This window comes from Myxocyprinus asiaticus, chromosome 41 (genome assembly GCF_019703515.2).
Source record: "Myxocyprinus asiaticus isolate MX2 ecotype Aquarium Trade chromosome 41, UBuf_Myxa_2, whole genome shotgun sequence".
NCBI lineage: Eukaryota > Metazoa > Chordata > Actinopteri > Cypriniformes > Catostomidae > Myxocyprinus > Myxocyprinus asiaticus.
This window is the reverse complement of record NC_059384.1, coordinates 3,495,413-3,518,897: the sequence shown is the minus strand read 5'-3', so window position 1 is coordinate 3,518,897 and position 23,485 is coordinate 3,495,413. Positions and strand designations below refer to the sequence as shown.

The 23,485-nt window shown below is 39.8% G+C and overlaps 1 protein-coding gene across 3 annotated transcripts in view; it reads right to left on the bottom strand.

The window, feature by feature from the left end:
• The window catches only part of LOC127432140 (uncharacterized), a 94,370-nt gene that overhangs the window by 5,146 nt on the left and 65,739 nt on the right, over window positions 1-23,485 (bottom strand). For 2 of the 3 annotated variants that reach the window (XM_051682979.1, XM_051682980.1), the window contains 14 exons: window positions 22,825-22,881; window positions 21,018-21,086; window positions 20,837-20,926; window positions 17,266-17,375; window positions 11,995-12,733; window positions 11,711-11,827; window positions 7,218-10,958; window positions 5,914-6,061; window positions 4,611-4,716; window positions 4,360-4,519; window positions 4,123-4,230; window positions 3,944-4,030; window positions 3,683-3,848; window positions 1,830-1,906 (listed from right to left, as the gene is read on the bottom strand). In XM_051682979.1, the coding sequence (XP_051538939.1) occupies window positions 1,830-1,906; window positions 3,683-3,848; window positions 3,944-4,030; window positions 4,123-4,230; window positions 4,360-4,519; window positions 4,611-4,716; window positions 5,914-6,061; window positions 7,218-10,958; window positions 11,711-11,827; window positions 11,995-12,733; window positions 17,266-17,375; window positions 20,837-20,926; window positions 21,018-21,086; window positions 22,825-22,881 (5,775 nt within the window). Of the gene's footprint in view, window positions 1-1,829; window positions 1,907-3,682; window positions 3,849-3,943; window positions 4,031-4,122; window positions 4,231-4,359; window positions 4,520-4,610; window positions 4,717-5,913; window positions 6,062-7,217; window positions 10,959-11,710; window positions 11,828-11,994; window positions 12,734-16,897; window positions 16,937-17,265; window positions 17,376-20,836; window positions 20,927-21,017; window positions 21,087-22,824; window positions 22,882-23,485 lie in introns of all 3 variants that reach the window. The other variant, XM_051682978.1, reaches the window with a different exon arrangement.

The window sequence follows — 23,485 nt, the reverse complement described above, 5'->3', positions numbered from 1 at the left end:
AGTGCGCTTTTAAGTCCTCGTGGTGGCGTAGTGACTCGCCTCAATCCGGGTGGCGGAGGATGAATCCCAGTTGCCTCCACGTCTGAGACCATCAACCCGCGCATCTTATCACGTGGCTTGTTGAGCACGTTGCCACGGAGACATAACGCGTGTGGAGGCTTCACGCCATCCACCGCGGCATCCGCGCTCAACTCACCACACGCCCCACTGAGAACGAACCACATTATAGCGACCATGAGGAGGTTACCCAATGTGACTCTACCCTCCCTAGCAACCGGGCCAATCTGGTTGCTTAGGAGACCTGGCTGGAGTCACTCAGCATGCCCTGGGATTCGAACTAGCAAACTCCAAGGGTGGTAGCCAGCGTCTTTTACCACTGAGCTACCCAGGCCCCCGAGAGGAGACATTTCTGAAGAATGTTGACGCTGCTCTTTCCCATTCAATGAAACTGAATGGTGACTGAGACTAACATTCTGCCTAACATCTCTTTTTGTGTTTTACAGAGAAAAGAAAGTCAAACAGGTTTGGAACAACATGAGGGTGAGTAAACGATGACAGAATTTTCACTTTTGAGTGAACTATCCCTTTAATTGCAGTTCAAATGCATGAGGTTTGTATTCTTTTGTAGACGTCACACTGAGAAACAATTACGTCAAAATAGGGCTAAAGACAGACCACTTAAAATACAACAACGAAATCATACAAAGGTCACAAGCAAAAGGAAAACAATAAGAACACATAACGTTCAGGTAAAATTAATCTGTGCTGGTTATGAGTCAACCTGCCAAAACCAGGTAAAGTTGCAGGTGCGTTTCAAACAGTGAGGCCTCATGCAGGATTCAAACTCTCTATATACCTGCTTTACCTGGTGAACCAGACGGGGTCACAGCAGTCAGCTATCCCCAACCAACCCCTCACTCTCTGCCTGACAGGGTAATGTATACATGTGAGGACACATACACGCAAATACATGTGTACAGTTTCCATACATACATTTCACAGCACATAAACATACACAACCAATGTAATTTTTGCACATGAATCTACAGGAATATTAATACACTCAACAGTTGAAAATGACAAAGTGTGCATGACACATTTAGACACAAAGACCCCATTTCCACCTGGTATTACGATGCGTCTCGGGTGATCAGATCACATGTGGTCAGGTGATAAACATCGCTGTTTACACCTGGTTGTTTAAATGCATCTCCTGTGACCACTTGATCAGATTTGGAGGGGAGGGTCTCTGATTCATAACAACATACATCAATCACTGTATCAGTGTGTTACTACATGATAATAAAGCGCAATAAAGTCAGAAAAAACAAAGAAAGAGTGAAAAAAATGGTACGCTGTTTCTCCCAGAGGAGAATTATCTGTTATTTTGGATTACCTGTATTAAAGGAGCTTAAGTGTTCGTGCTTGTCATCTGTGTTGAAATCAGACACACTAAAGAAGAGCCGTGTGAAGCTCTTGTGATTGTGTATGTATCCACTTTTTAAAATTTTCCGATCGGACGGTTATTTCCATTTAAAGTCGCTCGTAAATAGCAAAGTTTAAACATTTGTTTTAGTGCAGTGGTTGACTGACAGGTGAGGGGTGGCGCTTCGCTGCTGCCGGGACGCATACACGACGGATTAGCGTTTACACCTCAAACGCGATCTGGTCAAATGCGTTTTTTACCACATTTGTATGTGGTTTTTGTGATACAATCACAAAACGTTTTAGACCCCGTTTAGACCTGTATTGAGCGCTGATCACATGTGATCGGCTGAAATGCATCTTAATACCAGGTGGAAACAAGGTCATAGTCTCTGAATGCTCACCTTTGACCTGACCTCGCGTAACTGTCTGGACCTTTCTTTCTTCAGGAAATCAGGGTTACTCTTCGACTTCATGATATCTGCAACAAACACAAATACATAAAATCTCACAGAATCGTGTTATGATATCTACATTTTTGCAAACGATTTTTACATGGTGCGTTGTACCTATCACGGTGAAATGAACACTAGAGGTGCTACAACAACGACTTTATTCACTTTCGTACAAATCACGAGTAAAACGGCAGATTATCAGTTCATAAAAACATACTATTCACCCTGTTCCTCACACAATACTATCTTATGACATCTAAACACTTTTACTATAGTGCATGACTCATTTTAACGCTTGCATCACATAACCAACTACATTTACAAGCTTGTTCAAAGGTGATTAAATTGCATGGTAGCTCAATTGATAGAGCGTTGCACTTGATGTAAAGGACTGGAGTACGAGTCCTGAAGAGCACACGAGTCGACACGTGAGCTGAAAGTGTCATAGAAGCACCACAAAAAGATGTTACTTGCGTCTTTCATCTCATATTTGTTTTTTGACCCTATCGGTTAGATTTAGGGTAGGGAGGTCGGTTTTGTTGATTTAAAACTCAATCGAGCATTAACCTCCTGAGACCCGAGCATCAAATTGTTTATTATGTTTCCAGCATTGTTGGTTATTCATGTTTTTGAGACGTTACAGACATTACATCAGAAATTAGCATAATTAATTCTGATGTAAGTAATGTCCAGCATCATCCAATCACTGCCAACCACATTAAAATAAAATGATACATTATAAATTCTGAATCTATGTACTGATTATCATTGTCACATGTCTGTCAAACATGTTGAGTGATCCAAACATCATCTGCAGCCTGAAACTGAACTTTTGATCAGATTTTAGGAGTGAATACACTTAACTGCATAGAGAGCTATAGGATGCTCCCTTGCTCCCTATTTAGTGAATGACTTAATCTCCAGTGTGCTGTCTGTCTTCACTGGTCTCAGAACAGTTTAAAATGCACCTTATTTTTATCCTAACTCCATATAAGCCTCTGAAAGCAACATTTTTCAGTTTTTGGATGCATACATTAATTCTCAATGTGATAATGCACAGTAAATATATAACGGATCATTTTACTGAAACTGAGCATACAGTCCACAAATGTGGTCGTTGTGTTTAACAGTGTGCCATTTTACGATAAATCGTTCACATTTTTAAAATGGGATATTGGATGAAAATAGAGACTCTAATCTTTTGACTCAAACAGGTTTCAAATATAAAAACGTAATTAGGTTTCTTACCAGATGTAGCTTTGTTGGCATTTCAACCAAACCCAAACTCCTCTGGGATTGCCGCCATGTTGTTTTGTCACATGACTCCGTGCGTCGAAAGTTTAACCCTTTACTGACAGCACAGAGTCTCCTTAACTAATATCAGTCAGTTTAAATGAAATTAAATGATGCATTGCATATAGCGAAGCCAAAATACAACACGGGTCGCACAAGGTTAACCAAAAAATCTATTCTGTTTGGAAGAATATTGAACTCGCTTTTAGCGTCACTCAGTGGACACTGTTTCACCTCAGAACTGCCACAATATGTGCAAGGTACCACGTGATATAGTTCTGCAAAAATGCATAATTACATTACTGTTAATCAGCATTAAATTACAGCATTTACAATGTAGCTATTGGATAACATTAACAAAAGACTGCATGGCGGAGAGAGTTATTCCATTTTGATTACAGATTACGAAGACAGACATTTTTATTGAGAATAACATGCACTAATAAATGTTGTATCTTAAGAAAGTAAATAGGGTCAATTTGAGTTCATTTCGACTCTAAATGTCTCACCGTATCCAGTGGTAACGGCTCCTCCCTCAGTGTCTAATTCACCGAGCGCTTCAGTAGCAGCCAATAGTTTCTCTCTCAGCTTTTTGATGTCACAATCAGCTTTAGCTTTCACGATACTCAGCTCCGTGTAAATGTCTTTGTATTTATCTGATGTATACTTCTTATCCTACATAATACACAGACATCAAAACACACTAGCATGATCAGACAGTAAATGGGATCAATTTTGATTTCAGGTGGATTCATGTTTGTGTTTATTACCCGAAGTGCTGACTGTAGCTCATCTTTGAGAGAATTTATTTCCTGTTTCAGGTACTGTATCTCTGACTCCTTTACACGCAACAAAACCTGCAACATACAAACATTTACAGTTAGTATGTTTGTGTGTGTCATACTTAATGATAATTCAGACACCTGAGATTTTGTTGTGAGTATTGTACCTCCAGTTCATAGATGTCTTTGCCCTGAGTAAGAGAGGAAGTTGCTTTGTTTCCACTGACGCAGGAGTGCATTCGAGTGATTTCCTCATTCAGACGATGATTTAAATCCTTACACACAAACACACACACAAGTTCTTAATTCAAATCTAAAATTTCAAAAGTTAGGGTTACGATTAACGATCATGATTAAAGAACAATGCAAGTAAAGAGGACGTCCCCATTTTGATGTTGGTTTACCTGGTTGTGTGTGTGTAGTTTGTGGTTCTCTCTCTGGCATTGCCCCAAAGCTTGTCTCTCTGCCTCCAGCGCTTGAGCCAGATGTGCATTCTCTAAACACTTTTGGGAATACTGCTCAGATAATACCTCCAGCTCACGATAGATAGACTGCAGCTCCTCTCTACATACAGGACACATACACACTTAAACAAATCTAAGAAGAAACAAGAGTGATGTGTGCAGTTACGGTAATCTTCTACATATCCACTCACTCATACTGTCTGCGCAGTTCTAGGATGTCTGCGCTCACACCACTCATCTGCGTGCGCTGCGTTTTCCCCAGTTCCTCTCGATGAGCGTTTTTCATGGCTTCAATTGCTGCACACACATAAACAGACATGTGTGACACCTATAATCAATAATGCCGTCAAACCCTTCAAGCAGGTCTCATATAGACGTCAGATAAACATACTTCTAACAAATTAAGCAATAGGGTTGGGAATCGTAAGGAATTAAGACGATTCTGGTTCCTCTTAACGATTCCGGTTCCTTAGCGGTTCCAGTAACGATTCCAGTCATTCTTTTAGTACTTTTTTTTTTTTAAATAATTATTTAGAAATGAGAAATGCAATTCTTATTGCATTTACTACCCTCTGCTCTCTGTTACCAAATAATGAGATCATTTCAGATTTGTACAGAGCGGATATAACCAATCAGAAATAAATGTAATACAGTTCTTGTAAAAAGTGTGTTTGCAGACTTTTTAGAGACATAAATACAATCCAATAACAGATCCTTACTTTTATTTCAAATAAAGAAATCTAAACCAACATGAAATGTGATGGCATATTTCATTAATTCAGTTATTATTTTATTAAATTCCTCTTATTACAACAAAACTTGTGTATCTTCAGTTATACATTGTGATATGAACAACCAGTCAGTAACTGCACTGCTTGATTTAAGTCTCACAGCTCATCATTAAATAAACAGTAACAGTTCCAGACACAGTTTAGACTGTGTTTTGTAGCCTAATGTGGCACTTCAGGCTTGTGAGACTTCAACAATTCTTATTTAATTTCGAGTTGGACATTCATAACTTGCACATCAGTATAAGATTACTTGTATACTGGAAGCACCATATGTTTTGCGCTGCTGATTCAAAAGAACCGGCTCCTTTGAATAATTATTTCGGGAATTGAACTGTCCCAGAAGCGCATATGTTTCACGCTGTAAAAAGAGCCGGCTCAAGACTCGTTCGATTGGGAATTAAATACACTGGTAGACCTGTGTGTTTTAACGCTGCAGAGTCAGTCGAGGGCAGCACTGCTGTAGAGATACGCTGCTGGAAACACTGTCAGAGTATTTGAGGATGGTGTTCCAGCCACATCGGCGGAAAATTACACGCTGCAGAACCGTTAACGTAAACGAAAGTCACGAAGATCATACGATTCTGGTTCTGAACAGGAACCGGTTCTCGGTTCCTAACCCTATTAAGCAATGATAAGAGTATTCCTCATCAATGATTATAAAGTATTACTCATATAATCTTATGTACAATGATGCTTTCATTACCAGCAATAGTGGCATTAGTTTCCTCCTCCAGCAGTCTTTCTTTCTCCTCTAGAAGTTTCCGGATCTCTCGCTGGTGCTGCCTCTGAATGTCTTCGATCACCTTCTGATGAGTTTCCTCCATTGCTGCAAATCCACGCTCGCATGTTGCCTACGTTCCACATCAAACATATGATCACAAAACACATGCCAAACACACGTAAACTCAACAAAGAGGAGAAGCTTAGCATTACTAGGGCTGGATTTTGACATTGATTTCTTGATTTAAATTAATTCTGATTTAAAGTTCTCAATTCAAGGATTAGGGTTAGATTAGGGTAAGGTTTTAAGGGGTTAGGGTTAGATTTGAATTTGATCCAATATGAAGTGCATTTTGGTTACAATGTCAATTTTGCAATGACATGAAAGAAATTGGTGTATTACTAAAATATTATGGCTTGATGGTGGTAAAATTGCATTTTATTTATGCGACAAATCCAGTTTTTACTTGTTATTAGAGATGAGTGATGTTAATTTTGAAGACTGTTCACAAATCCACTTTAAAAAGGGTTCACATTAACACACTGATTTCTAGATATAATTAATATAATCAAATAAAGATCGCAATAAATCAGAAAATCTATATTTTTACCCAGCCTCTCTACACAGATATGCTAACTTCTGACAACTATGATGTTGGCACATATCTGAGACTGCAGAAATGGCGAACAGGGTTGGGTGGCACTTAAGGTAACAACTGGAATAACCCTGTTTGTCATTTCAACCTATGCGCATGAGGTGTGAGATATGACAGAAAACACAGGGAAGTGATGGAAAAGCGTGAATGATAGGGGTTAACTAGAGCATCAAATTCATGCATTTAAACACTCACACTAGTACAGGAGACAATGATACAAACAAAGCTATTTGCTTTAGGTCAGTGTGTCTGGAATTATGGTGGTGCTCATGTCCACTTTGTGTAATCTTAAAACCTCTAATGCGTACTACAGCGTAGGGTTTAGAAGAAATGGGAAAGCATTGTGGTTATGAGGCTACAGGATTGCAGTGGTCATACCAGCAGAGAATGATCCAGAACGCACAAAATAAATACAACTTTTGACTTAAAACAGCCAATACATATCTGCTGTAATCTGGCAAAATTAACAATTGTACAAATACTCAAATAAACAGGTGGGATTGTCATTTTTATTGAATCAGCTAAAACCACTGCAACCCAAACTTACAGCAATGCACTACTGAGGATCCTACAAACAGGCGTCATGGAGGTGAACAGGTGTGACATTAAATTTGAAGATGTAAAGTTAAACCTTGAGGCTGTCCAGGTCTCGTTGGTACTTCTCCTTCAGGCTGGTGAGATCTCCATCCAATGGTTTCTGTTGCAGCTCCTCTCTCATTCTGCTCAACTGCATCTCCAGCTCCTGGACTCTCAGCAGGGACTCCAAATCCCTGCACACGGCCTGACCAGATCCATCTCCCTCCTCCATAAGACATACTGTGTTTAACGTGGCACCAGCCTCCTCTTTTTTCTCCACTCTCTTGCTCCTCTCCTCCACTGAGCAGATGGTCCGACTGTAGCATTCTTGGAGCTTGTGGAGCTCCTCTCTGTTTGATTGTTCTAGTTGCTGGACCTTGCCCCGAAATTCTTGCTCCAGTTCTCTGACGTGCTCCTTGTGCCTCAGCTCAGCGTCTTCCATTTCTAGCAGCAGGGTCTCTAGCCGGCTTTGGCTGGTAGTAACACGTTCCATAAGGTCCATCTCCCGAGCTATCTGGTCTTGCTTTGCTCTGCCCATCTCATCTGCATGCCTGCTCTTCAGCTCCTCTTTATCCCTATGAAACGCCTCTTCCAACTGGGTTAGGTTCTGCCGTTGCTCCATAAGCTCCCTCAGCTTATAAGATAGTTCCCCTCGTAGCATGTCATTCTCCTCCTGCAAGGAGCTGATAGTCCCAGTGAAGCTGAGATGTTCTTTCTCCAAACAGCTCTGGTAGTGCCTTTGAATGGCCGCAACACTCTCAGCGTGTTCCTGGACCAGTGCCGCCATGTTGCGGCTAGTCTCTTGGCAAAGAGACAGTTCCCTTGTGTGACCAGCTTTCAACCTGCAAGCAACATACGCAACCTGTGCCTGCATCAATGCCTCTTGCATGCAAACTGAGCTGCAGGTTAGAATTCTAGAGTCACCGTGCCATGAACTTGTCTGAATGGCTTTTGCAAGTCCAGAGAGAGACCTGGTTTCTCTGTCCTCACAGATCCTCTCAATCTCCTGAGAGAGACTATGGAGGGCTTTGGCTTGCTTCTTGAGCTCAGCAATGAGATTTTCCCCACCTATCTGCAGATGTGATTCAGATTTAGCACTGTCTGATAAGTGTTGGTGTACAATCTCTGCCGCTAAGCTCCGAGCCTCCTCTATCTCAATCTGCTCCATATAGGGGGCAAGTTCAGTAGAGGTGACATCAGCAAAACAACACTCACTGCTATTACTTGCGGCCATGCTTTCAATATGAGCACGCTTTGATGTGCTAACAGCTTCTTTCAGAGCCATGTCCCTTTGCTTCAAGGTCTCATTTACCTTGACCAAGTCCCTTTGAAGCTCATCAAATTTGTCCTGGAAATTCATTGTTAGATTCTGAAGGGAATATGCAAGCTCTGCACTAATGCAGGCATTTTTGATGACATCCTGCGAAAAGGGGATATTTGCTAGGTTACCTGAATTAGCAGCGGTCTTGTTCACCTCTGCCACGAACATGGTCTCCAACATAAGTTTTCTGGTAAGTATATCCACATACACGACTGAGAGACAGCTATTAGAGCTCTTCTTGATGTTTTCTGCATCCTTGTGAATGGAGTTGAGGGCTGACATAATATCAGAGTTCACTTCCTGCAGAGAGAAGCCCATCCTCTCCAGAACTTCAGCCTCAAATGTTAATGTTCTAGCGAAGTGCTTTATACTTTCCTTCAGTGACTCCGAATCCATATCTGGGACCACAGAGGTCTGACACACCTCATAGAACATGCCGCCCTGCCTCATGTGCATGGTGGCACAAATGAGACATTGTTTTACTTCTGTAAGAACACAAATGAGAGATTCAGAATTGCTGATGTCATTCTGACTGCTGAGAATTTCTCGAACTCTTTCTGTGCAAGACTCCACCAATGCCAAGGCTTTCTTATAGTCATCACTTAAGACTCGATTTTCTTGCTCAACAAAAGTTGTGTTGAGGGATTCCTGACTGGTTTCATCCATAGGTAATTCCTCACAGGGTTTAGTCGTACAGTCTTCCATGGTAGATCTGGTGCTCATTTGTTCTTGCAACTCTGAACGATCAGGCTGTTCCCATATCTTCTCCGTGAGGTGCCTGAGCTTCTCCTCTGTGGCCAACAGCTTGGATTCCAGAGCATGTATGATGGAGATGAACTTCTCTGGATCTCTGCACTGTTGAAATGAACTTACACTGCCTACACTACTATCTTGGGACATGCTCATGTCATGCATATGGTCCAGGGTCAGATCTTGCATCAGATCCAAAGACGTACTTTCTGTTTGAAACTTGTCTGACTGCTGATATGATTGGCACTGAATGGAGGAAAAACAAATCCTCTGCCTCTTTACAAAGGACATTTCTGTCTCTGAGCTGCTTCTCGCGAGCGTAAGTTGGGAAGGACTTGAGGATGACAAGGCATCCTGTTGCATCTCCTTCAAACCGTCTAGCATATCTTCCTGTGAGCGGCAACGGCGTATCTTGAGATCCACAAATCCGAGTCGCAAGGCGTCAAGGTGTTCTTCCAACTCAGCGATCCTGTCCTCTGCAACCACTAGTTTTGCCTGCAGCTCCTGTTCTGCTCTGCGGGACTTTACCAGCCCTGGATAGTCATGCTCCATTTTAGAAAGAAGTTTCTCTTTTTGCTGCAAGCAAAGTTCAGTTTCTTCCAGACTGCTACCTAAGGCGGCCATTTTAATGAGGGCCTCACTCAAATCCTGCTCTTTCTGTCTGATTAGCTGCTCATACATCTCCTTCGTCTGCTTCACCTCCTCTTCCTTCTCTTGTAGCACCTGACTTATCCTAGAAAATTCTTCAGAGACACGCTCATATGAACTCTCAAGAGAATAATAGTCTGTTTCCACTGTTGTTAAACGTGCCTGTTGTTTCCCCACTTCCCGGTCAGCCTCTGCTATTTGATTGAGGAGTTCCTGACAGCGGCATGTAAGTTGGTCACGTTCCTCCTCCAGCCTCCTCACGTTCTCGCGCAACATTTCTACCATATCAATCTGTGCCTCCAACTCCTGCTGAAGACGAGGCATCTCCTCTCTAAGTCCCACACTTTCCAACCCACCACTCCCTCTCAGCAGTGCCTCCACCTGTTCTTGTGTCTCTTGCAGCTGCTCCTCTATTTCTCGCCTCTTCTCTTCAGATTCTGCCAACCTCCTGGTTAATCCCTGCCGTTCTCGCTCATGTTTTTCCTCCAGGCATCGCTGCTCTTTCCTCTCTCGTTCTTCTCTCAGAGTCTGAGCCTCTTCCATTGCAATAAGACATCCAGTGGCCTCAGTTAGTCTTTCTTGTAGTCTCTGCACCTCACTGTGCTGGTCTCTCTGCAAAGCTTGCTGCTGCTCTAGCTTTCTCAGCTCCTGGCTCTTCTCTAGAAGACTGGCTTCTACTTGCCGAAGACGTTCCTCACTCTCTCGTAACTGTGTTCGCAAAGTTCCCTCATTTCGAGTCCGTTCCTCCTCGCGTTCGTGACAGCGAACTCGCTCCATTTTCAGTTCGCTACGCATTCGTGCCACTGCCTGCTCACTCGCTACAATCTCCTCCATAGCAACTCTTAGTTTTTCCTCCAAGGCTTCGATTTCAGCCTCATGGTGGCCGATTATATCTTGCGCTTCACTGTAGCTACGTCTTAAGCTGTTCACTTGTTGATGGGCCTTATCATGCCTCCATCGCTGGGACTCTAGCTCAGCCTTCAGATCCTGGTTCAGCTTGTTGAGGCGCTTCAATGGTGCTCGGTGAACCAAGGCTGAAGCTGCATCAGATGAAGGCTTTGCAGTGGTTGTGTCACTCTTTAAGAGATTAAAAGGAAAGTGCAATTAGTAACAGGAAGTCTTCTCTTTTACGGCCACATACATGATGCTCAACATCTTCTGGGCTGTGGAATCCAGGAACGCTGAGAGATTAATTTCTGAAGTTATGTACTTACTCAAGCTTTCCACTGTGCTTTTTGGAGATGACATCACAGATGGACAAAAGGAAAAATTTAAATGACACAAAAGAAAAATGTGTTATCTAAGGAGGAACTAAAGTGAAACTATGAAATGCAACTATGAAATGCAAACTTGTTGGTTGGCTGAATAATACAATGCTATTGTGCAGACAAACAACAACAGGAAACTTAAAGGGTTCATTTGCCCAAAATGGAAGACAAGTAGTAACACAAGACCAGATTGTAAGACAGAAACTAAAAGAACTGAAGACCATAGAAAAATTACCAAAACAAAGGTACCATCACTCAAAATGATGTAATGAAAGAACGACAAGACGACAAAAACAACAAAAACACATGCCTGAACACACTAGGAGTAGAAAAGCACAGCAGAAAGCTTGTCAGGATTTTACATTTCTTATTTTTGTCAAATTTATTGTTTGGTTATGAGCATTTTAACCAAAGCCCAGTCAGAGCCCAGGGAAAGAAAGACACAACAGATCAGTTAGACATGCTGAAGTTCCATTAATACCCAAAAATATATTAGTATAGAAATCAATTAGCAAGAGCGACAAAACTACAAAAGACTACAGATTTGTTTCTTTTTTCTACCTGTAGTATGTATCCTTCTCGGGCATTTTGCTCTCTCCCACGAGCATCCTGTAGTTGTTCCTGCAAGACGCTGTTCTGTTGTTGGAGTCTGGCCAGCTCCTTTTGTGCCTGACCCAACTGTGGAACAAGATCAAAGGAACGTAATATGCTTTTATATGATTCTAAAAGAGAACATGTTTCAGAACTTATCAATCAATATCAAATACAAATGTAAACAAAATAAGAATATGTGAACCATCTCTTTAAGGCCCTTTCACTTGATTCATGTCAGTGAAGCTACCAACCTCCTTTTCCAGTATGATGGTTGGCTCTTGTGGGAGGAGCCTCTCTTCAACAGGTGCATTTGAGGTGTTAGGGGCGGAGCTGCCAGTGATTGGCACCTGCTTTTCTTCTCTGAGGGGCGTGGTCTCCACCTGATACCACCTCTGCTCGATCTCTACTTGGACGTCAGAGTTTCTGTGGGCCACTCGACGACCATTGACCTCCTGCGTGTCTCTGGTTTGGTCTACATCTATTCTCGCCTGTTCTTGTGGCATTTTATGGGGGAGCTTTGAAGGTGGCTCGGACACAGATGAGGTAAGTGTGGTCTGATGATTGTGCTCTTGGCACATATAATCCTGCACCAATTCTTCTTCATCTCGTTGTGACAATTTGTCAGTATGGCTGGTGATAGTAGTAGATGTGGATGTCAGAGAAGAGTTGGAACTAGAGATAGGAGAGGAAGCAGATGAGGAGGGAGATGATGTGGAGGTAATGACTGAAGTATCTGCCCTCTTCCTTGAGGGTCGAGCATTCTCATTTTCCTGTCCTGGGCGAAACTCGGCCCAGTCGAAGGTTTTCGACCGACCCTCTCGCTTGGAGATGCGGCTCTTGTGTTGCTCAGGGGGAGGAGCTAAGTCTGTGATGTCATCATGTGACCTTTGGGCTTCAACTCCAGAGCTGTTAGAGAGTTGTGAAGAGTTTGGAGAGGGCTGGATGAAGTTTTGTTCCACATTTGATCTACTTCGCTCCTCTGGAAGGGTACTGAGAAGACAGAAGTTTTTTTTTAAAGGAAAGAAATGTGTAACAGCTGTCTGAAATGGTTAAAATGGTTAGTAGGGTGAGGAAAACTACATGGTCACTGCTTGGCATTCAACCGCTGTCAGAGCACGTTCAAAAACCGGCCACTGATGCAATGCTATTTTTTCATCTCCTTTACAGAAGGAGGTGGCGTAACATGGCGACGAGTGAGAGAGAGAAACTGATGAGGTGTGAAGTTGTGAACATCCAATCAGTTTTATAATAAAGATTAACAGATAACAGATTATAGTTTTAAAATATGATTGAATGAGCCATGTTTGAAGCCACTGTAAAATAGCTCATATACCTTTGATCACACATCCTTAAATCAGCAAGTTGATCCATTGCTTGACAACCGTAAATCAACTACAGTTAGGCTTTCACCTGATCACGATTTTTTATATATAACTTCGCGCAATTCAAATCCAAATCACATTTTACTGTCCAAAAAGTGTATTAAGCATAAGCGAATATAGAAATGCCATAAACGCAGCACTTTTGTCTCTCATTTTCCGGTGTCATTCCATTAAGTGAGCACACTTGAAGAGTGTGTAAAGATAAACCGCTTGTGAAGTGCTCTTTTGTGCATGACGTCTGGGGTGGTTCACGCCAAACTTCCAGAGAAATATAAGCTAGGCTTTTGATAGTGAATGCAAAGTGTTTCGGTTTCACTTTTATTTAACATTTGCGTAATGGAAAATGTTTTTGATCGTTGCAGGTTCATACACACAGTGACACAGAGGAGATGATGCTCGCTTCATTTCTGTGGAGATGATAGAATGAAGAAGCATATTTTTAAATACACACAGAATCTCAAAGGTCTTCCTGAATGCGAAATAAGGGCATGTGGGTTTAATCAGAGAGCCTTAAATTAAAATGAGAAAGCTAAGAATTTTCGAACAGAAAAAAAAAAAAAAAGACTACTGCATAATGTAGTATAATGTAATATAATGTAATGCAATATAATATCATATTCAAGTTGGGTTTCAAAAACAACAGTGTAAATGTAAAGTTAACAGAGTACAGTAAGAGAGAGACGTGTTTTAAGTATTTGGAAATATTTTAATATTTAAGATCGAATTTTTCATGTCGGTCTACCCTTGTGCAATATGTTCCATGTTTTAACCTCTTCAACTCTGGGGCATTTTTGGGCTGCCGCCTGCAATTTTTCACACTTAAAATTTAAAAGGTCACCTTTTACACATACTGTGTGGACTAATTGCCAAAAATGTGTCTCACTTTCAAAAAAAGAGCCAAATAAAAAAAGACAATTTATTCATAAATAATATTGTATATGTTTACAATCTTATAATTAATATAATAAAATAAAGAAAAAAATATCTTATTTGTATTATCCTAAATTTGCAAGCATGTAATTCTGGTTCTGTTCAGTCTATCTCCCTCCAAAAATTCTTATTTTATTCCACTAGATGGCAGCAAGTACTAGATAAATTATCACAAAATGCAGATCTGTAATGTATGTGGCGCTCTAACGCATTTTAGCCTTCGCAGATGGGCTTGTCCATAGACTGAATCTAATTTTCAGTTCATGCAACACCCACATTGTTTCATCAAATTTCTCGGCCTCTGAGTGGACTAGAAGCTCAATCTAGGTGTCATTAGAAAGCTGAGATCCCTCCACCCTTTGTGACTGTACACAGCGTTTTATAATCAATAGCTGATTTCATATTTTTGCGATGATTTGCTGTATAGCATATTTTGTTCTGGACATCTAAGATATAAGATTGGATTATTCAAACAAGCAAGCTCACAGACAAGTAAAAAACGGCTCATTGTATAGATAAGTAGATATTATATATTATATATATAAGTAGAAGCAGATATTACGTTTTTGGCTACGTGGGGCTTACAGCAGCAGTGACTGGCACATAAAAGAGACATTTGCTTTTAATGTCTTACAGAACTCATATTTCACTTTGGGATTCTTTTGAAAATCTTTCAAACTGTGGTATAAGGGCATCAAAATAAACTGTTTCATGTTTTCAGGCTTTATTTTGTTATTTTATGTAACATAAATGCAGAGGTAATGGTCATCTCTCAAAAGTCCAGATTCTAAGCTTTCAAATGATACCTTATACGCCTGACGTACCGTTGAAGTCAGAAGTTCACATACACCTTAGCCAAATACATTTAAACTCAGTTTTTCACAATTCCTGACATTTAATCGTAGAAAACATTCCCTGTCTTAGGTCAGTTAGGATCGCTACTTTATTTTAAGAATGTGAAATATCAGAATAATAGTACAGAGAAGGATTTATTTCAGCTTTTATTTCTTTCTTCACATTCCCAGTGGGTCAAAAGTTTACATGCACTTTGTTAGTATTTGGTAGCATTACCTTTCAATTATTTAACTTGGGACAAACATTTTGGGTATCCTTCCACAAGCTTCTCACAATAAGTTGCTGGAATTTTGGCCCATTCCTCCAGACAGAACTGGTGTAACTGAGTCAGGTTTGTAGTTCTCCTTGCTCGCACATGCTTTTTCAGATCTGCCCACAAATTTTCTGTCGGATTGAGGTCAAGGCTTTGTGATGGCCACTGCAGTACCTTGACTTTGTTGTCCTTAAGCCATTTTGCCACAACTTTGGAGGTATGCTTGGGTTCATTGTTCATTTGGAAGACCCATTTGCGACCAAACAGATAAATGTTTGTTTCATCAGGCCAGAGGACATTTCTCCAAAAGTAAGATCTTTGTCCCCATGTGTACTTGCAAACTGTAGTCTGGCTTTTTTATAGCAGTTTTGGAGCATTGGCTTCTTCCTTGCTGAGCAGCCTTTCAAGTTATGTTGATATAAGTCTCGTTTTACTGTGGATATAGATACTTGTCAACCTGTTTCCTCCAGCATCTTTACAAGGACCTTTGCTGTTGTTCTGGGATTTATTTGCACTTTTCACACCAAACTATGTTCATCTCTAAGAGACAGAATGCATCTCCTTTCTGAGCGGTATGATGACTGCTATTGATGTACTATTTGTACAAATGAACGTGGTGTTTGGAAACTGGCATTTGGAAATTGCTCCCAAGGATAAACCAAACTAAAGAAGCACCGAGTTTGAAGGTAGGCCTTAAAATACATCCACAGGTACACCTTCAATTGACTCTAATTAGCCAATTAGCCTATCAGAAGCTAATTGGCTAATTGCCTAAAGCTTGAAATAATTTTCTGTAATTTTCCAAGCTGCTTAAAGGCACAGTTAACTTAGTGTATGTAAACTTCTGACCCACTGTAATTGTGATATAGTCAATTTAAAGTGAAACAATCTGTCTGTAAACAATTGTTGGAAAAATTACTCGTGCCATGCACAAAGTAGATGTCCTAAACAACCTGCCAAAACTATAGTTTGATCATATTAAATCTGTGGAGTGGTTAAAAAATTTGTTTTAAATGACTTTAACCTAAGTGTATGTAAATTCTGACTTCAACTGTATGTATCCAGGGACTTTTTTTGCGACATAGCACCCCCTTTTAGATACTTTTAATTAAATATGAATAAATGACTTAATGATTAGGCACACATACACCTTAAGATAATAGTCAATTTGATTAATCATCATAATCATGACAAGCCCTAAACCAGACAAATAAATTGTTAATTGCAGTTATTTGTATGACAATTAAACGTCAGCCAAATTTCATAATCATGACAGTCCTAGTTAGGTTAATGAACTATATGACTCAGCAGAACTATTGTTTATTTTCATTACTATTGTTGATAGTAAAATTAAGTAAAAAAACAAAAACAAACAAACAAAAAACAAAACAGCAGCAACAGCAAACAACCAAAAATTATTACTACAAATACAGTATGTAACCTCCTCCCCACGACCAAATGCACGCCCCAAAATAACCGTGCTTACAACGAGAATGCTGCTAGATTCCATCTCTGTCTCCCTCCATCCATCAATCTTACATTCAAGAGTGTCACCAGTGAGGTTACATCACTATTAACCAATCACAAACGTCTGCATGACACAAGCAAACGAGCACGGGCATTACTGACATGACAGACAGAAGCCAGTACATCACAAAAGCACATAACTAAAGTGCCGCTCTGACATAACAGCGAACACACACATGGGTTAGAATAAGAACAGGAAATGCCAACCTGGGCATTAGAACCGAAAGCTTCAGTGAAAGGTTTTTCCTGTGGCCACAGGGACAGAGCAGGAAAAATGCAAGAAAAGAAAGAAGAACGATACAGATAAGTTAGGAACTGACTGAAAAAGAAATACCAATAAAAATAAGAGAGTAGTTGATGCTTTTGAGTAACCATTTAAATGCAAGTTAAATGGATTTAGGGGGATGAAAAATCAGGAAAGAACAGGAAAAATGGAAGCTGACATTATAGATGTAATCAAGTGTTTTATAGACAGCCAGTCATGTTGGTCAAATGTGTACGTTTGATTTAAAAAAAATAAAAATAAAAAAAAAGAAATTAGTCCTTTTCAATCTAAACATGATGTTAAAACTTACCGTGTGACATCCGGGGCAATAGTGGGCCGCATGTTCTTCAGAATGGCCTGAATCCAGTTACGACGAATCCCAGAGGTCATCGCAGACAGCGTGAATGCCCCGTCTTTACTCTGAGAGGAAGATAAGAACAAGATTGATCTAGTCAAAAGCGAAGTGTGGAGATCAGTGATATAAATGCATGCAAGCAGAACTAAAAGAGACAGAGATATATTATTCAGTTCAGTGCTTCATGATACTGCTGTTAAGTTCAATGGAATATAAATTCAGGGTTTGCCTTTTGACCAATGTATTTCCATGATTTTTCCAAGTCATTTGTGGCTACTGCATAATAATTTTTTAAAGCTTAAATGAGTTGATAAAATACTTTCTACTGTCCCATCTATGCAGAGACAATTATAAGTAAACACTGTGAAACACTAGAATCCTACAGATGTAGGAAACGCTCTGCACAGAGGTGTTTAACATTACATTTTAAGACATATATATATATAGCAGGCTGAAGTTATATTTACAGTTGTTATTCATTTCTTGACACTGACCCCCTGCTGTTTGTCTGTACACAGAGACAGCCAACGCTTTCCGCTATTTCGGACATCGCTAAAATAACTTTAAAAAAAGCACCAGGAAACCTACTGCCATTTACAACCTAGATGAACAACACAATATCACATGTACAATACTTACAAAAACATTTGTCTATCTTCTGCTTCATTCTGGGATTATATGATGAGAAAATTGAGACAGAACTTGACACAGAACTTTTTTTTTGTTTACTACACTTTGTATGAAATGAAATGATGAATAAAAATGATCCATGGCATAATTGTTGAACATTTTTCAACTATTGCACAGTACTGCTGCAGCCATATCACCCTGTAGCTCAAGACTGGTTGCCTACTGAAGCCAAGCAGTGTTGAGCCTGGTCAGTACCTGGATGGGAGACCTCCTGGGAAAACTAAGGTTGCTGCTGGAAGAGGTATTCAGGAGGCCAGCAGGGGGCGCTCACCCTGTGGACTGTGTAGGCCCTAATGTCCCAGTATAGTGACGGGGACACTATACTGTAAAAAGGCACTGTCGTTCGGATGAGACTTTAAACCGAGGTCCTGACACTCTGTGGTCATTAAAAATCCCAGAGTAGGGGTGTAACCCTGGTGTCCTGGCCAAATTCCCCCATTGGCCCTTATCGATCATGGCTTCCTAATAATCCCCATCCATTAACTGGCTCTATAACTCTACTCTCTCCTCTCCACCAATAGCTGGTGAGTGGTGAGCGTACTGGCGCACTATGGCTGCCATTGCATCATCCAGGTGGATGCTGCACACTGGTGGTGGTTGAGGAGAGTCCCGTTCACTGTGTAAAGCTCTTTGAGTGTCAGAAAAGCGCTACATAAATGTAACATTCATTCCTACATTCATACTGTACATCTCAAGAGTTTTATTAATAAATCAACACAGTAGCATGTCAAACCAAACATTTGTTTATTTCAAAAATCTTTTACATTTTACATGCAAGATACTCTGAAGAAAATGTTAGTGGTGCTTGCCTTTGCAAACTCAGAGAATATCTTGAATGGTAAAACTTAATAATATGGTTGTATTTGTTAACTATATTAGATAACACAAACTAACAATAAACAATACTTTCAAAGCACTTATTAATCTTGATTAATGTTGACTGCAACACAGTTTCAGAAATTTACTTTTTACATTAATGGGCAATATTTGCCCCACGGATTTGATTTTCAGGGGCATTTTTTACCTTAATGAGGGCATAATTTTTTCTAATCATTTAAAACGAACTGCGTCTCATCTGTTTAGGTCAAATATTTCATTCTTGATCTTGAGAATTTGTATAAATAAATTGATTACCTTTTACTCAGAGTATGAAAATCATTCATTCATATTTTATGCCATAATACGTTTAACTAGGACTATAATAGAATATCAGTTGTTAACCCCCAAAAACAGAAGAATTTATTACAAGGGCATTTTTTTGCCCCCATATTTTGAATTTCTAGGGCATTTTTGTCCCGAGTAACCCCCTTAATTTCGAACCCTGTTGCAACATACACTAATGCATTTTAAATGTTGTATATGTTAACATTAGTTAACTATATTAGTTAACAATAAACAATACTTTTACAGTACTTATTAATCTTGGTTAATGTTTAATGTGTATAATAAAATACAAATTACTGTACAAAAATATACAGTTTAAAATGTTAATATTAGTAAATGCATTATGAACTAACGATTATATATTTTTTTTTATATACTTTATTATATACTTTATTGTAAAGTGTTAGCTCTTATACTAAAATATATTTTTTTGTTTATTTCTTTTTTTTACCCCATTTGCAAATTCCTTGTTTTAAGTACAAATCTAACCATATTTAGTGAGGTTTATGCCAATGGGGCAATGAGGTAAGAAAAATAAACGTATTCAAGATATATTCACTGAAAGCAAGTCTTGTTATCTTGTTACACAAATTTGCTTCTCAAGTAAATTCATCTTGCTTTAAGGCGGTTTAGACATTCTTACTGGAAAACGTAGGCGTTGCTAGACCATATTTAGAAGGGCTTCAGCCCCCCCTAAATTTAATCTGAGCCCCCCTAAAAATCTGTGACTTTACAATGAGCACGCATATGTGTGATCGCCCACTGCGAGCTCTTTAAACAGCGGCAGCATTCGTTTCGGTCCTGAACGACTCGGTGCTTTCTCAATGGTTTAATGACTCACTCAAAACACATGAAAACGTTAATTTGCTGCCAATCACCGGCGTAAAAGTGGCACTTTTGCACATACAATGTATGCCAAAATGAACAATTCTGAACTTAATAAATGGAGAACAAAAATGGTTATTCAGGCGGTATAACAATATTCTGACCGAATATTAGCTGGTTATCTTGAATGATGTAAACAAACTTTTATTATAGGCTATTATAATGTCATTAGGGGCTAAGCCTCTCTAAGATTGAAATCCTAGAATCGCCCCTGCTGGAAAACAAGGAAAAAATACTGATTAAAAGTATTTTTTTTGCAGCCTATATAGCTCATGTCCCTCCTTCAATGTTTTGTTCACCCATTTGTTTTTCATCCACCAGGTGAAAATCTGACAATCGCTTGTTTAAATCAGCAACCCAAAGTATGAGCAATAGTAATAGTGATGCTTACCTTAGCAAACACCACTAATTGAGAACTTTCATCTGTGTCAGATTGATTACAGTGCCAACACTTTCTGACATAAAGAAACCCCTCATCACAATAAAATAAATCTATAGTGGAGGAAAAATTATTTTACGGACAAACATCCAACAGGAGTATTAGACCTGTCAGAAGAGCTGTTATTTTAGAGAGAAGTGATGATGTCACAGCTATGACTGTTGACAGATCAGGTGACATTAGTGATGACACAATACTTAGAGAAGAACAGTGTTAGGATTACAGCAAACATCACCACTGCTTTATTTAGGTGTGAAAACATACCACTGCTGTCTAGCAGACATGCTTGTCAAGCATCAATACCTCACAAGCACAAGTTTTTTCCATTTAGGCAAGAGCATCACTCACCAGAATTTGGAAGCCATAGTTCCTTTGAACTGGGAATTCAGTCACATCGTAACACGTGGACAGATCAATTTCTCCATCCAAATCAGAAGCCTGAGGGAGATTAGCAAACAGCCACACGTGCAAAATGCGTTAACAGTTCAGAGATAATCACAACGGTTTGGTTACTGCTGTAAAGACAAACCTCTTCAGCGATGGAGTCCCGATAGTACCTCAAACTCTGATCCGTCAGAACAAACCAGTGTTTCTTCCACTGAGACCAAGAGAGAGAAAAAAAATGACATACCCAGAAAAAAAAACACCTCTAAAATGACTTTTACTAGCTTAACCACACTGAAAAAACATATATTTTTATGGTGAAGCATAGCATAGCAGAAAAGATCAAGGCGTTTCTACATTGAATATGTTTTTCTCCCCAATTTGGCATGCTCAATATCCCAATGCGCTCTAAGTCCTCGTGGTGGTGTAGTGACACGCCTCAATCTGGGTGGCGGAGGATGAATCTCAGTTGCCTCCACGTCTGAGACTGTCAATCCGCGCATCTTATCACGTGGCTTGTTGAGCGTTACCGCGGAGACGTAGCGCATGTGGAGCTTCACGCTATTTTCCGCGGCATCCACGCACAACTCACCACGAGCCCCACCGAGAGACGAGAACCACATTATAGCGACCACGAGGAGGTTACCCCATGTGACTCTACCCTCCCTAGCAACCAGGCCAATTTGGTTGCTTAGGAGACCTGCTGGAGTCACTCAGCACGCCCTGGATTCGAACGCACGACTCCAGAGGTGGTAGTCAGCGCCAATATTCACTGAGCTACCCAGGCCCTCTTGAATAAGTTGGTTTAAGCATGAACTTGAAAATATTAAGTAAATTCTACATTTGAAACGTAAATATTATTTAGGATTGATCGTTATCTTTACAATGTTTCATCAAGTATCAATCCTAAAGTAGAAAACCTTGTCATATTTATTCACCGATTTGAGTTTAAGCATGAACTTGAAAATATTAAGTAAATTCTACATAAATATTATTTATGAATTGATAGTTATCTTTACAATGTGTCATCATGTATCAATACTAAAGTAGAAAACCTTGTCATATTTATTCACTTATTTGAGTAAATTTCACTGGTAAATAAGTAAATTTTACTTAACTTTTGAAGCTGGAGTTCCCAGCATGCACTGGGCTTGAATAATTAATGAGCTTGCATGGTTTCACTGTTTGCAAATTTATTTACACCGTTTTTATGGTTAATTTTATGTTTGATAACTTCTTGTTTTGTGCAGTGTGAAGTTAATTTTCTACTCATAATTACCCGTTCATAATCAAAAAAATTATCTGTTGATTGTCACCGTCATAGTGTTTTGTGCACCAAGTGTTGAGTTCTGTGTGCACAGCTCTATACCTTGTTTCTATCGGTGATGGTGTCTCATAGACTACATAACATGCATTAATATTCTGTGTAGAAGGCTTCTGTATGTCATGTGGTACATGATTAAACGTGTTTGTAAGGAAAGTTTAAAACGTGACTATAATAATACGTTAATTTAAAGTTTACTAGGTTTATTTAAGTTAATGTATATCATATTTGTGAGTAAAAGATTTACTTACTTTAATCAATATTATGTCATAAAGTATATTGTACTTAATTTATACCATTAAGATGTACTTAGAAAAAATGTGCGCAAAAACTTGTGAAATAAAAATTAAATCTAACTCTGTGCAGTAAGGCTTCCTTGATGTGAAATCAATGCAAATCGTGTCTCCATAGTGTGGAGGTGGCATCTATTTTGCTGATTTCACTGGTGAACAACATGGCTACATTGGTTCACCAGCTAGACAAGCACTTACTAGCATAAACCAGCCTAGACCAGCATGGGAATTGAAAGCTTAAGCTAGTCTTTTCAGCAGGGCACACTGAACAATTTTGACCCTCCAAAAATAACAACCAATTAAACCTGGATGGTTAAACTCAGACTACGACTCACCAGTCCATCCTCATATAGTTTGGTCATCCATCCTTTCTTAAAGTTCAGCAGGTCAGGCTGTAAAGAGATGTGACAGGAGGGGGAAAAATGGAAAAGAAAGAACAAAATAAATGGACATGAAATGAAACATTTATTTGAGTTTAAATCATTTAGAAAGATCCTACACTTAAAGGTGCAGTATGTAACAATTTTCATGTAATATCTGCCTTTTTTTTGCCAATGTGTGAACGGCTTGTAACGCAACTTAAAAAATGAGCCCTTCTCGGACTTCCTAGGTTGCCTATTAAAGTCTGTAGACTGATTTTCATGCGAAGGGAGCGGGTCGCTTTTGCCAGGAAAATCCAAAAGATGTGACGTTTATGCGTGCTCCCGAGAGTGACGCCTCAGTGCTTCCACTATTTAACAGTGTCAACAGACAGTCTGTAACACTAGGTAACGTTATCTTAGAGATGGAATCCAGCAAACGTCCGGCACCCAGCACAACACCGACTCCTACACAAACTCAGAGCAAGCCAAAAAACAAACAAACATTTATCTACTGAATCCCATCTGGTTAAGCGGGAATGTGATCGTGGTCGAGCGAAAGCTGCAGTGAACATCGGCAGGGCATTTGATTCCTTGAGGGACCTTCTTTTGGTTTTGGGGACCCTGAATTGGTGTT